Here is a 14,677-nt window from a genome sequence, read left to right as displayed (position 1 = left end):
TCACAGCATGTCTTTTTCCTGGTTCTTTCCCTCAGCCCCAACCAGTCTCAGCAGAAGACTGCCCCTCCCTGAGCCTGGTTCTGCTGGAGGTTTCTTCCTGTTAAAAGGGAGTTTTTCCTTCCCACTGTAGCCAAGTGCTTGCTCATAGGGGGTCGTTTTGACCGTTGGGGTTTTTCCTAATTATTGTATGGCCTTGCCTTACAATATAGAGCGCCTTGGGGCAACTGTTTGTTGTGATTTGGCGCTATATAAGAAAAAAGTTAATTGATTGATTGAATATCAGCTAAATCTGCAGTACGGATCAGATGCAGATCAAACGTAGTCGATTCATTGAGAGTGCTAGTTTGCACCTCATTGTCACAAATGAGAGTGATTGAGGCACTTTTGATTGAGATATAATGTAAAATGTACACCAAATGAGCTTTGCAATATTAAATTAAAATGTCTACAAAATCCACAATCCGGATCAGATCCAGCTCAAAATTTGTCAGGTGATAGTGAGTGACAGTCTACACCTCACTTTCAAATATGAGAGTGATTGGGGCACATTTGATTAAGATATAAAGTAAAATATGCATTAAATGGGGTTTGCAGTGTTAAATTTAAATGGTCACAAAATCTGTAATCTGGATCAAATCTGGATCAAACTTTGTCAGTTGATAATATACAAATAATTAATGTTTATGAGTTCAATGGTACCAATATTTCATGAGGTGAAAGGATCCACTTAGCCGTTATATAACGGATATTATATAACGGCTGAGTGGATCCTTGTCTTTCAGAAGTCTTTCAGAAAGCGCTGTAACTAGGTTTAAGGATATGATTCCTTCTTTATGTTCTCCAATGCCATATACCAACACAGGGCAGAGTAGCTACCTAAACTCTGTGAGTGAGATAGATTATCTCGTCAATAGTTTTATATCCTCATTGAGGACAACTTTGGATGCTGTAGCTCCTCTGAAAAAGAGAGCCTTAAATCAGAAGTGCTTGACTCCGTGGTATAACTCACAAACTCGCAGCTTATAGCAGATAACCCGTAAATTGGAGAGGAAATGGCGTCTCACTAATTTAGAAGATCTTCACTTAGCCTGGAAAAAGAGTCTGTTCTATAAAAAAGCCCTCCGTAAAGCTAGGACATCTTACTACTCATCACTAATTGAAGAAAATAAGAACAACCCCAGGTTTCTTTTCAGCACTGTAGCCAGGCTGACAGTCAGGGCTCTATTGAGCCGAGTATTCCTTTAACTTTAACTAGTAATGACTTCATGACTTTCTTTGCTAATAAAATTTTAACTATTAGAGAAAAAATTACTCATAACCATCCCAAACACATATCGTTCTCTTTGGCTGCTTTCAGTGATGCTGGTATTTGGTTAGACGCTTTCTCTCCGATTGTTCTGTCTGAGTTATTTTCATTAGTTACTTCCTCCAAACCATCAACATGTCTATTAGACCCCATTCCTACCAGGCTGCTCAAGGAAGCCCTACCATTAATTAATGCGTCGATCTTAAATATGATCAATCTGTCTTTATTAGTTGGCTATGTACCACAGGCTTTTAAGGTGGCAGTAATTAAACCATTACTTAAAAAGCCAATCACTTGACCCAGCTATCTTAGCTAATTATAGGCCAATCTCCAACCTTCCTTTTCTCTCAAAAATTCTTGAAAGGGTAGTTGTAAAACAGCTAACTGATCATCTGCAGAGGAATGGTCTATTTGAAGAGTTTCAGTCAAGGTTTAGAATTCATCATAGTACAGAAACAGCATTAGTGAAGGTTACAAATGATCTTCTTATGGCCTTAGACAGTGGACTCATCTCTGTGCTTGTTCTGTTAGACCTCAGTGCTGCTTTTGATACTGTTGACCATAAAATTTTATTACAGAGATTAGAGCATGCCATAGGAATTAAAGGCACTGCACTGCGGTGGTTTGAATCATATTTATCTAATAGATTACAATTTGTTCATGTAAATGGGGAATCTTCTTCACAGACTAAGGTTAATTATGGAGTTCCACAAGGTTCTATGCTAGGACCAATTTTATTCACTTTATACATGCTTCCCTTAGGCAGTTTTATTAGACGCCATTGCCTAAATTTTCATTGTTACGCAGATGATACCCAGCTTTATCTATCCATGAAGCCAGAGGACACACACCAATTAGCTAAACTGCAGGATTGTCTTACAGACATAAACACATGGATGACCTCTAATTTCCTGCTTTTAAACTCAGATAAAACCGAAGTTATTGTACTTGGCCCCACAAATCTTAGAAACATGGTGTCTAACCAGATCCTTACTCTGGATGGCATTACCCTGACCTCTAGTAATACTGTGAGAAATCTTGGAGTCATTTTTGATCAGGATATGTCCTTCAATGCGCATATTAAGCAAATATGTAGGACTGCTTTTTTGCATTTGCGCAATATCTCTAAAATTAGAAAGGCCTTGTCTCAGAGTGATGCTGAAAAACTAATTCATGCATTTATTTCCTCTAGGCTGGACTATTGTAATTCATTATTATCAGGTTGTCCTAAAAGTTCCCTGAAAAGCCTTCAGTTAATTCAAAATGCTGCAGCTAGAGTACTGACAGGGACTAGAAGGGGAGAGCATATCTGACCCATATTGTCCTCTCTTCATTGGCTTCCTGTTAATTCTAGAATAGAATTTAAAATTCTTCTTCTTACTTATAAGGTTTTGAATAATCAGGTCCCATCTTATCTTAGGGACCTCATAGTACCATATCACCCCAATAGAGCGCTTCACTCTCAGACTGCAGGCTTACTTGTAGTTCCTAGGGTTTGTAAGAGTAGAATGGGAGGCAGAGCCTTCAGCTTTCAGGCTCCTCTCCTCTGGAACCAGCTCCCAATTCAGATCAGGGAGACAGACACCCTCTCTACTTTTAAGATTAGGCTTAAAACTTTCCTTTTTGCTAAAGCTTATAGTTAGGGCTGGATCAGGTGACCCTGAACCATCCCTTAGTTATGCTGCTATAGACTTAGACTGCTGGGGGGTTCCCATGATGCACTGAGTGTTTCCTTCTCTTTTTGCTCTGTATGCACCACTCTGCATTTAATCATTAGTGATTGATCTCTGCTCCCCTCCACAGCATGTCTTTTTCCTGGTTCTCTCCCTCAGCCCCAACCAGTCCCAGCAGAAGACTGCCCCTCCCTGAGCCTGGTTGTGCTGGAGGTTTCTTCCTGTTAAAAGGGAGTTTTTCCTTCCCACTGTCGCCAAGTGCTTGCTCACAGGGGGTCGTTTTGACCGTTGGGGTTTTTCCGTAATTATTATATAGCTTTGCCTTACAATATAAAGCGCCTTGGGGCAACTGTTTGTTGTGATTTGGCGCTATATAAATAAAATTTAATTGATTTGATCTGTCATTTGATTGGTAATTTTTATGTCACGTGACAAAGAGTTTTCATCCCATTTGTGTTGCATTGCTGTTAGAGTGCAAATCTGATTCCATTTACCGTGCAAATTTGGTTCCATACTGTTTGTACCATTGCACGCTGCGACCACCACTCACACTAGTGGGGATGGCGTTTGGCTAAAGTTTGTTTTGCTGACAGACGGCAATTTGAAGGGGCTAATTGACGGTGCTAACTCTTCAAATACACAAAAAAATCCACTACACCGTAAGCCGTCTGGAGGCATGAAGAGCTGTTAGGATGACGAGGATGAAGGTAGGATGAAAAGGTGGAAAAATTTCTGACTCAGTTTTTCGCTGGAGTGAGGAAAGCAAACAGCAATCTGTACACAAAGTCAGCACAAACGACATCATCAGGATTGGTTTTTGCAAATTGACTGAGAACAATTTTATTTAAAATTCGTGTTGGACTGTTGACGTCAAAGCACCAGTGATGAACACCAAAATGTAAGTCCCTTTTCTGTTGTTTATAAATTAATAAAATATCAAATAACAAGGATCTATTTTTGGCTGTAAAATAATTAATGTTTTTTTTCATTCTTTCAGTGGAATAAATATTCGTGCCATTAAACTCATAAGCATTTATTATTTGTATACCATCCTACATAACGCTGTCAAATATGAAAGAAATGTTATCTTTTTTGACAAAGTTGTGAAATTTTGAAAATTCGTTGTGTTGACAATAAGGAAGATTTTTCCTGACTTTGCCCTTTGACCTATGACCTTGAAAATTGAATCACTTCTTGCCTATCAGGATATGAATCTTTCGTAAAAATGTCATAACGATATATGTAAAATTGTGGGATCCAGGCTGCCCACAAACAGACAAACAGACAGGGGTGATAATATAACCTCCTCCAACTCTGTTGGTGGAGGTAACAAGGGCAAGTGTCAAGAATATTGCTTTTACTGAAGTAAAATAACACAACATGTAAGGATAAACTGAGCAATGGCTAAACTGCTGTTACCAGGTTCTGTAACCACAAATAGCTGGACACAAATGCTGAACACAGACACCGGTGTTTGATGTTTAAAAGGCTTTCCTGAGTTTCCATGTCGGTACACAAAAAGGCAGTCCAGAATCAACAGTGGCAAAACATCAGGCAAAAGGCAAGGTTGAGGAAAAAACAGGTTGGTCACAAAACACAGCAGGGAAATCAAAACAAGGACTGGAAGGAAGGCTGGAAGCAAAGGCGGTAAAGTGCAATGATCTGGCGGGAACAGTGAGAGAAGAGAGGTTTAAATACAAAGTGAAATGAGCAGGTGATGAGAAACAGGTGTGAATGAAAGATCCAGAGCAGGGCGTGGAAAACAGAAGGGAACCGCTCACAGCCAAGTGACAGACAGGAAAAATCTGTAACATAAATCCCAAGCAGAAAAACAACAGAAAAATATCATGAAAACATAACAAAATCCCAACCCTGATAGCTCTTCATTCCATGCAGCAGGCAGGACCAAAAAAACCCACAATGCTGAGTCAACAAAACTTACATTCTGCACTATGCTTCTTTTTATACATTGTGCACCAAATTGTTTTAGTGATTGGCGAAACCAGATTTGATGACAGCAGATTATTTGCTCATTCTTGGCACTCAGTGGGATCAACAGATTCAGAAAAGCATTGTCCTATGGGATCTTCTCTCAGTGCACTTGTTTTCAGAACAAAAGGTTCCCTGTTCAAATCCACCACTGCCAATTCTCCATACAATGTGGAGTTGCATCAGGAAGGTCTTCCAGCTTAAAACTTGTTAAAACCAATCAACATGTAGATCCATATCAGATCTGCTATGCTGACTCCACGTGAAAAAAGGAAGAAGCTAAAGGGACTTACTTTCTCACTATGGGAGCAGGTGGGGACTCCCAAGCTTCACCAGACTGTGAATTCTTCAAATTAAGATTTGGATTAACCATGAAATTGATCAGCTGGTCTCTCAACACTATTGACACCATTTTTTTTTTACAAGGAAATCAGGGCTGGGGGACCCTGCGTGCCCAGATGGAACCTAACCAGTGGGCTATGCTCTCGACGCCTGAGAGAGATGGAGTGTGACATGCTTGTCTCCAGTCTCTGTGGAAGGTGTTGAAGATTTATTTGTATTTGCTTTTATGGTGGGAGGTTTGGCGCTAATTGGTTTGTGCGCTGCCTTGTCCCACAGGAATATTAGCAAGATGGCTGCTTCCAGAATCTCGTCCCCTCATCTGTCCGTCATGATTAATGAGTTGGGCAATGCTATGTAATCTCAGACTATGTGAATTCTTGAACTCAAACGCAAAATGGATACCATCTTGGAGAATATCACCGCATTGAAAAGGAATGTGCTGCTGAGGACCGGAGAATATTCTTATTGGACTCTAGTCGGTCAGAGGTGCAGTAAATGGAATTCTGTATCTCTCCGCCTAACATCAACATGGCAGCCTTATTGGCTCCTGAAGGTCAAATGCCCTGCTCTGCCCCCAGAAGGATCTACGGCCTTGGTGAAGGAATTCGGCTCCCATTTCTCATCTATCTACCCCCCCTCCCCACCCAGCCTGCTCTTGCCTAGCAATGTCAGACTTCATACACACGGACAGAAACTGACAGAATTCATCTGCACACACATGTATCCCTCCCTCCATCTCTATTACCCCCCCATGTCTCTCCACTCCCCTCACCCTGGCTTCTTCCCTGCCACACTGGAGGCAGCCCTGTTTTTACTGCTGCAGCGCAGCCTTCAACTCCCCAAGCTGGGTGGCGTGGGCCCCTCCTGCTGCAGCCTTCACCCACTTTGCCTCAATTCGGATGACGGACTGCTTCAAGTTTAGTGCACATAAACAATGTCAAATGTATATGTGTTGTCTTTAATTCTGATGTGTGCCATTATTATGGTAAACTAGTAATAAATGTGGATTAAACCTCTGGGGCCGACGCTGTCATATACGACGGCTAAGACCAAGCTTTACTAAATTATAAATAACTTTTGAACTATATGAGATAGAAACTTATTTTTTTGGCTGAAAAGTTAACTCCGCGGACTTTTGAGTCAGCCATCGGCCATCTTTGTACTCCTCAAAGAAGCTGTGTGATGACGTGCGCAATGTGAGTGTCCAATCGGAATTGGTTCACCGTCACATTATTTTCCAAAATCCAATCGTAGGGTAGATTTACCTCACATGAAAAGCCAATGATCGTTTTCAGGAGTGATGTGTTACTAGTTGGCCCATTCAAATAGCCCCCTGGGTGCTCCAATAAGTACATACTATTAGTACATACTCAGTGTGCCCTGCACCATTACGCACAGCGATCAGTGAAAGCAGGAGCACACGGACAGCCTCTGATGACAATCTCACATGCTCAAACAAAGAGTGTGTAACTATCAGGATTGCTCCACTAGTTTGCATGTGAATGTTACTGGATAACACTGTTGCTTTCTCTGTGTAAAGCACTGTTTACCATATCAATGGACAACAAAACGCATAGACCATTTTGTATATATTGTTCAAAATGTGCATTTGTGTTTATTGTTTAAACCTTTTTGTTGTACAGCGTTTTACACAAGACCTAAACTTACCTTTATAAAGTGTCAAAACAGTTGTTTATTATAGTTTGCTGTGTGTTTTGAATAAATGTGTGTGGAAAATTATTTTTCGCTTTATTTTTTCCTTGCCTATTTTTGATTGTAAACCTTTATTACACTTATAAAACACAACAAAAACATATATATTCTGAAAAAACAGGTTGTTCTGAAAAACAGAGACATAAAACTTGATTGTGGGATGCAGGGAGAGCTGTTAACAGCAATAATAAAACATTTATGCCAGGCGAGTGAACTGTCCAAAAAAATGCCCTCGGACCCCAGAGGGTTAATTGGTGTATCTTGTTTGAGGCAACTGGAATGTAAACATAATTCCATTGTTGTTGCATTTGTGTAATGACAATGACAATAAATCTAATCTCACCATCTCATCATCTCTCATCTCATCTCATATTTGGTATCGCTTCAGTCAGCACAATGTGAATTAATTTAGTAATTTTGTTGTTATAATTTTTAATTAATGTATAATTAATATTTAATCTAGTCCAAGACCGAGTCAAGATCAAGTAGAACTGCTTTAAATTCTGAGATAAGAGTGAGTGAAAAGGTTGTCTTGAGACTGGTCTTAAAACCAAGACTGAACCTGAGTACTACCACACTAGATGACCCAGTCAGGCATTTGCAATCAAACTGGTACAATAGATTTATCACACGTAGCACAAATAAATTCCCCCTGTCTCAGTTTTATCCAGTGCCATTCTTTGATTCATGATTTCAGATTAGTTCAGCCTGTTTTGGGCAAGATATACAGATGTAAAATACCAACCCCCCATCTGCATCGTGACACCTGGGTAATGGAGCAAGTAGGGGATTGCCTATTGTGGTGAAATGGGGTGGAAACCTTGTGTGCCCCAGGGCCACTACAGTAACCATGAAGACCCAACGGGAACTGTGAACATGAGATGGCCAACGGGGCTCTGGTGAAACAAGAAGTCCTTAACAGTGGATCAGGCGGAAGAGGCAATGGCTTGTAACCCAACGGCTAAGAAGTTGGATAAAGGCTGCAGCACACCCACAAGTCTTTCTGCGATCAACAAAGAGTGATGGGGCAGGAATGTGAATCTGGAAGCCGTCAGCTCTGACCCAGAATGGAAGCGGCAGATGTGGGTCACCAGCTCTGTGGTAGAAAAACAAAAACGTGATGAAGCTTGGTACATGGACTATACAAACTTTGACGGACAACAAAAATTTGTGCTGACCAAAAAGGTGAACAGCTGTTATTTGTGAACTCCAGAAACTTGACCTCAACATCGTTGTCTTCAGTGATACAAGAAGAGCAGGAGAAGGTCAGCTACAGGAGGTGTAAAGGGGCTACATTTTCTTCTGAAAATGGTTTCCTGAGGAGACACAATGAATCGACTGCATCAGTTTTGCCATAAAGTACTGTCTTCTTCCAAAACTGACTGAACTCCTTGTGGGTGTCACTGAACAATTGATGATAATCCATTTCCAACCTGTGTATATAAGTAGTGCATATAACGTGTGTGTGTGTGTGTGTGTGTGTGTGTGTGTGTGTGTGTGTGTGTGTGTGTGTGTGTGTCAAAGGCAGAATTACATGAGAAACCACAAAAGACTATTTTAAATAGAATATGTGAGCACAAATGATCCATTCAGAACCATAACAATAAGTCATTATCATACTGTACACACATAACCATTAAATCAATTAATTTTGAGGGTATCTGTGCCCATAAAGGACAGAGACAGAGACAGTTTGTTTTTACAGAGAGAATGTTTCCAAGTGGGATATATAATCATAGATGAATTACAAAAGCTGTCATTGGTTATCACTGAAATGCACCCATCAACATACTGGCCCGTAACACATTTGTGCACGTACAATACTTTAAGTATATCTTAAATATTTTTTTGAAATGATACCCTAAATAATCCAAGGTTGTGTCTCTGTGTTTATAATACATTGTCTGAGTCACCTATAAAGACTGATTTGAATGGGAGAAATGCTGTTTGGACATTATGCATTGGCAGAGGTATGTGTTCTCTGAGGTGCATTTTGCCTCAGGTTACCATAGAAAATATGTCTGTGTCATACATTGTGAGACATTTTTATGATGTCATGCATGTACTAACTGCATTGTGCAGATATACTGGTTCCCAGTACAGAAAACTGCCTGTGTCTTGGTCAAATTTAAAATGGCGATAATAGCTTTAAATAAATTTACATCTCTTTAAATTTTTTTCCCCTCAAAATGTCAATGCAACAAGGATTAAAAAATACCATGAACACTTTTGCTTCAATTTGTTCCTGCCAAAATCTTAATAGTAATAGGTTTTGTTACCCAAAATGGCTGGACACAAATGCTGAGCACAGATGCAGGTGTTTGAGGTTCAAAAGGCTTTACTGTGGTCACAAGCAGGGTTCTGTACACAGAAGGCAGTCCAAGATCAGCAACGGTAGCAAAACATCAGGCAAAAGGCGAGGTCCAGAAAACAGGCAGGTATATTTTGCAGGTGGAAGAAAGCAGTCCTCATAATATTTGTAATGTGGAGGTCAAAGGACAACGTAGAATCAAAAATTACCACAAGGTTCCTCACTTTGTCAGTGCAATGCATGACACACGAGCCTAGGCTAAGCGTAAACTGGTCCAGTTAATGCCAAAACTTGGCCTGTTGTTCTCCTTCAAAGATATCAGCATCATCAAACACGTCTGTTCAGTGACAAGAATGTCAATGCTGAGATACAGTAGTGTTCAGAATAATAGCAGTGCTATGTGACTAAAAGATTAATCCAGGTTTTGAGTATATTTCTTATTGTTACATGGGAAACAAGGTACCAGTAGATTCAGTAGATTCTCACAAATCCAACAAGACCAAGCATTCATGATATGCACACTCTTAAGGCTATGAAATTGGGCTATTAGTAAAAAAAAAAAAGTAGAAAAGCGGGTATTCACAATAATAGTAGTGTGGCATTCAGTCAGTGAGTTTGTCAGTTTTGTGGAACAAACAGGTGTGAATCAGGTGTCCCCTATTTAAGGATGAAGCCAGCACCTGTTGAACATGCTTTTCTCTTTGAAAGCCTGAGGACATTGGGACGTTCAAGACATTGTTCAGAAGAACAGCGTAGTTTGAGTAAAAAGTTGATTGGAGAGTGGAAAACTTATACGCAGGTGCAAAAAATTACAGACTGTTCATCTACAATGATCTCCAATGCTTTAAAATGGAAAAAAAAAAAAAAAAAAACAGAGACGCGAGGAAGAAAACGGAAAACAACCATCAAAATGGATAGAAGAATAACCAGAATGGCAAAGGCTCACCCATTGATCAGCTCCAGGATGATCAAAGACAGTCTGGAGTTACCTGTAAGTGCTGTGACAGTTAGAAGACGCCTGTGTGAAGCTAATTTATTTGCAAGAATCCCCCGCAAAGTCCCTCTGTTAAATAAAAGACATGTGCAGAAGAGGGTACAATTTGCCAAAGAACACATCAACTGGCCTAAAGAGAAATGGAGGAATATTTTGTGGACTGATGAGAGTGAAATTGTTCTTTTTGGGTCGAAGGGATGCAGACAGTTTGTGAGACGACCCCCAAACTCTGAATTCAAGCCACGGTTCACAGTGCAGACAGTGAAGCATGGTGGTGCAAGCATCATGATATGGGCATGTTTCTCCTACTATGGTGTTTGGCCGATATATCGCATACCAGGTATCATGGATCAGTTTGGATATGTCAAAATACTTGAAGAGGTCATGTTGCCTTATGCTGAAGAGGACATGCCCTTGAAATGGGTGTTTCAACAAGACAATGACCCCAAGCACACTAGTAACCGAGCAAAATCCTGGTTCCAAACCAACAAAATTAATGTTTTGGAGTGGCCTGCTCAATCCCCGGACCTAAATCCAATTGAGAACTTGTGGGGTGACATCAAAAAAGCTGCTTCTGAAGCAAAACCAAGAAATGTGAATGAATTGTGGAATGTTGTTAAAGAATCTTGGAGTGGAATAACAGCTGAAAGGTGCCAAAAGTTGGTTGACTCCATGCCTCGCAGATGTGAAGAAATCATGAAAGACTGTGGATATACAACTAAATACTAGTTTAGTGATTCACAGGATTGCTAAAAAAGCAGTTTGAACATAATAGTTTTGAGTTTGTAGCGTCAACAGCAGATGCTACTATTATTGTGAACACCCCCTTTTCTACTTTTTTTTACTAATAGCCCAATTTCATAGCCTTAAGAGTGTGCATATCATGAATGCTTGGTCTTGTTGGATTTGTGAGAATCTACTGAATCTACTGGTACCTTGTTTCCCATGTAACAATAAGAAATATACTCAAAACCTGGATTAATCTTTTTAGTCACATAGCACTACTATTATTCTGAACACTACTGTATGTGAATGTTTCTGCAAGTTTGACACAATCACTGCATGCACATAATACACTTCTGATGGCTGAGTCCAGGAAGTCATTGAAGGTCTGGATCAGTTTTGATCCAGGACAGTCACAAACCTAGATGCTCCAGTTCCTCACTTAGGTTCTCTCTGGCTGCAATCAAGGTATACTGTATATTGATTCCAGAACATCAGTGCATCATCCACATAGTCAAAGTCAGTAAACCATTGCTTTCAAGGGCACAAAGACTGTCAGATGCCCAACTTACTCAACCAACCTTTATTTACATGCCAAGTTAGATTATACTAACAGCAAACCTTGGTTTGTTTGAAGTGAGAAATCTAATAGCTGAGATCTTCACATACTGGAGCCTGAACAGGTTCCTACTTGTAAACACAACAGAATATCATCAGTCTAGGTGGAAGATGATGGCAGCATGGAGCAGGCTGTCAGAGAGTCTGAGAATGAGACCGGGAGTCCGGAGTTGTTCCTGAGTCAATAAAAAGCAGATCTGGTGATCATTTTAATATGGGACTGGAATGACAGGGTGCAGTCCAAAATTACACCCAGGTTGCAGACTTCCAGAGATGGTGAAATGAAGCTGCTGTATTTTTTATGTTTACAAAACATCAGGTTGATTAAAAAATGAGATGGGCATTTGTCAGTCTAACCGAAGATACTTCATTTTTGTTTAATGGTTGGTTGTTTTGTCAGCTGACTTAGTGGAATCAGTTTTGACAAGAGAAGTGTTGAAATTTTACCCAACAACCAATCCAAGGGTAGTTGAATTTAACATGATTTAGTTGCTGGTACAAATTGAGCTCCTCTGATGATGCAAATGCACTTTTAGAAATAATTGTGGATTTGCTACAATGCAATGTGTTTTTTTTTTTTGCAGGCGTCCATATCTTTGGACTGTGTGTAACCGCACTGATAACAGACATTCTTCAGTTGTCGACGGGTCAGCACACCCCCTACTGGCTGGATGTTTGCAAACCTAACTTAACCCACATTAACATGCCTACATGTGAAGAAACTTTTATCTTGGAAGATATCTGCTCTGGACAGGACATCAGTCTGATCAATGCTGGGAGGTGAGTTTTTCCATTGGTAGCTGAACAGGTGAGCGTGCGATCAAGTGGAGGAGTGTTTGTTTGTTTTTACATGAGCAGTGGTGAAAGTTTGCAGTGGTGACCAAATGGTTAGTGCACTTGGTTTCAGTGCGGAAGGTTCCCAGTTCAGACCCCACCTCTGCCACATTTCTCCATATAATGTGGAGTTGCGGAAGGAAGGGCATCCGGTGTAAAAACTGTGCCAAATCAACATGCAGATCCACCTTGGATCTGCTGGGGTGTCCCCGAGTGAAAACAAGGGAGCAGGTGAAGGAACGTATGAGTAAGGAGTAAGTGGTGACTAGGAGGAGATTAAATAAGCAGGTGTTAACAAGGTGCACATGGGGAGAAGGATCTAGAAAGGGGGTGTGGCTTCTGGACAAAGAGTATGGATGGAGCAAGATAGTGAGGAAGGGAGTGCGCAAAGTGGAGTGATGTAATAGACAAAGACATGAGCTGGTGCAAGAGCGGGAGTGAAGGAAAGACAAAGATATGTGAACAGGTGCTAAGAGCATGAGTGAATGAAAACATAAAGGAGACAGAAACAAGGTGAGAGACAAAGACATGGGGCAGGTGCAGTGATGTGAAGTGAGAACATGATCAGATATGAGTGAGGGATGAAGACAAAATGGCAGGTGCAGAACGTGGATTGAAACAGAGGTCTATGAACAGAACATAAGAATTAATCAGAATATTGAGAAAATAAACTTAAGGACAAAACGAGACTGGAACTGACTAAGAAAACAGAGTGGCTAAACAAACTCTAAATAAAACAGAGACTCAGTGATTAACACAACCTGACGCTAAAGCACAACAGACAATATAACAAATGAGAAGAACAAAATAAACAAGTGATAATCAATGAAAACACAAACTGGTTGAACAAGACAAGAATGGAACAGGACCATGGCTAAAGTATGAAAAGTAACAAAGAAACAAAGTGGCAAAGCAAAATAGAGCGGAATAAACACATGATAAATAACTAATAAAACAGAGCTGGGGCAGATGGTGGGTAAAAGAAGGAGGAAAAAATAGAAACAAAGCCCAGAGCGGGCTAAAATCATGACATTCTTGAGCAAAAACAAGCAAACTATGGGAAAACATGAAAAAACAGGCAGACATTTTGTTGTATGCAAATTAGGCAGTGAAGAAGTAGGGATACAGCATGCTAACAGCAATATTTGAATTCTGCATGTCAAAATACATAAGAATTGAACTTTTATTTCTGCTTCTAATGCAAATACAAGTAAACTTGTGGGAAATTTGACTAAATGGGCGGCCATTTTATTTTATGCAAATCAGAAGGTGAAAGATTAAAAGATACAGCAAGCCAACAGCCATTTTTGACCTCAGTAGGTCAAAATACATAACAATTAGCCTGTTGTGTACTTTTAACAGAAAAATGCCTTGGGTAGTCTACTTGTCTGAAAATAGAACCTAACTAACAAAGGTCTTTGTTTTTTTTTTTTTTTTACATAAGGTACTGTTGAATTTGCTGATATTTAAGCATCTTTTTTTCGGGATCATATGAACATTTTTGTCAGGTTAAAAGTCTCAATAAACATCATCATTTTCACATCTGTAAGTTGTGCTTGTCAGGAAAAATTCCATCCTTCCGTTATCCTCAGGCAAACTTTCATATCTTAAAACCCAAGAACTGTAATTTCTGATTCTGTGTAGGCTCTCAGTTGTCCAGGTGGTTTCCATAGTAGAGAAGCTTGAATCTTCGACTGGACTGGGTTGCTTGACGTGAGGACGTTTCGCTTCAAATCGCAGAAGCTTCATCAGCTAAAATTCTTGCTCTGGTAGTCTGACTTCCGTCTTGACTCTTGTAGAGAAGAATAAAACAGAAGCCAACAAAAGCTGGAGTTTTAAACCTAACCAGACCCCTCCTACCGAGAGGCCGACTGCTACAGGCTAGTGACTAAACAATAGCTCTAATTAGCACCTATTGTGCTCTAGTTAGCACCCTCCTAATGACAGGGCAGCTGTCCCTCCTAATGATGGAAGTCTCTCCTGATGGCTAGAGTCATCAAGGGAGCCATCAGGAGAGACTTTCGTCCCATTATTAGGAGGGACAGCTGCCCTGTCATTGCCCTCACGTCAAGCAACCCAGTCCAGTCGAAGATTCAAGCTTCTCTACTGTAATTTCTGACATTTGCAAATGCCGTTTTTGCTGAATTTTGGGTTTCCAATAAGGAAATTACCAG

The 14,677-nt window shown here is 40.3% G+C and overlaps 1 protein-coding gene across 1 annotated transcript in view; it reads left to right on the top strand.

Moving 5' to 3' along the window:
• LOC117521990 (phospholipid phosphatase-related protein type 4-like) overlaps window positions 1–14,677 on the top strand; it is a 103,794-nt gene that overhangs the window by 37,163 nt on the left and 51,954 nt on the right. The window contains exon 4 of the mRNA XM_034183354.1: window positions 12,254–12,449. Within this exon, the coding sequence (XP_034039245.1) occupies window positions 12,254–12,449 (196 nt within the window). The remainder of the gene's footprint in view (window positions 1–12,253; window positions 12,450–14,677) is intronic.

The sequence above is a fragment of the Thalassophryne amazonica genome, chromosome 12 (genome assembly GCF_902500255.1).
Source record: "Thalassophryne amazonica chromosome 12, fThaAma1.1, whole genome shotgun sequence".
Lineage (NCBI taxonomy): Eukaryota > Metazoa > Chordata > Actinopteri > Batrachoidiformes > Batrachoididae > Thalassophryne > Thalassophryne amazonica.
The sequence above is the reverse complement of the archived record's forward strand: the minus strand, read 5'-3'. Positions and strand labels throughout refer to the sequence as shown.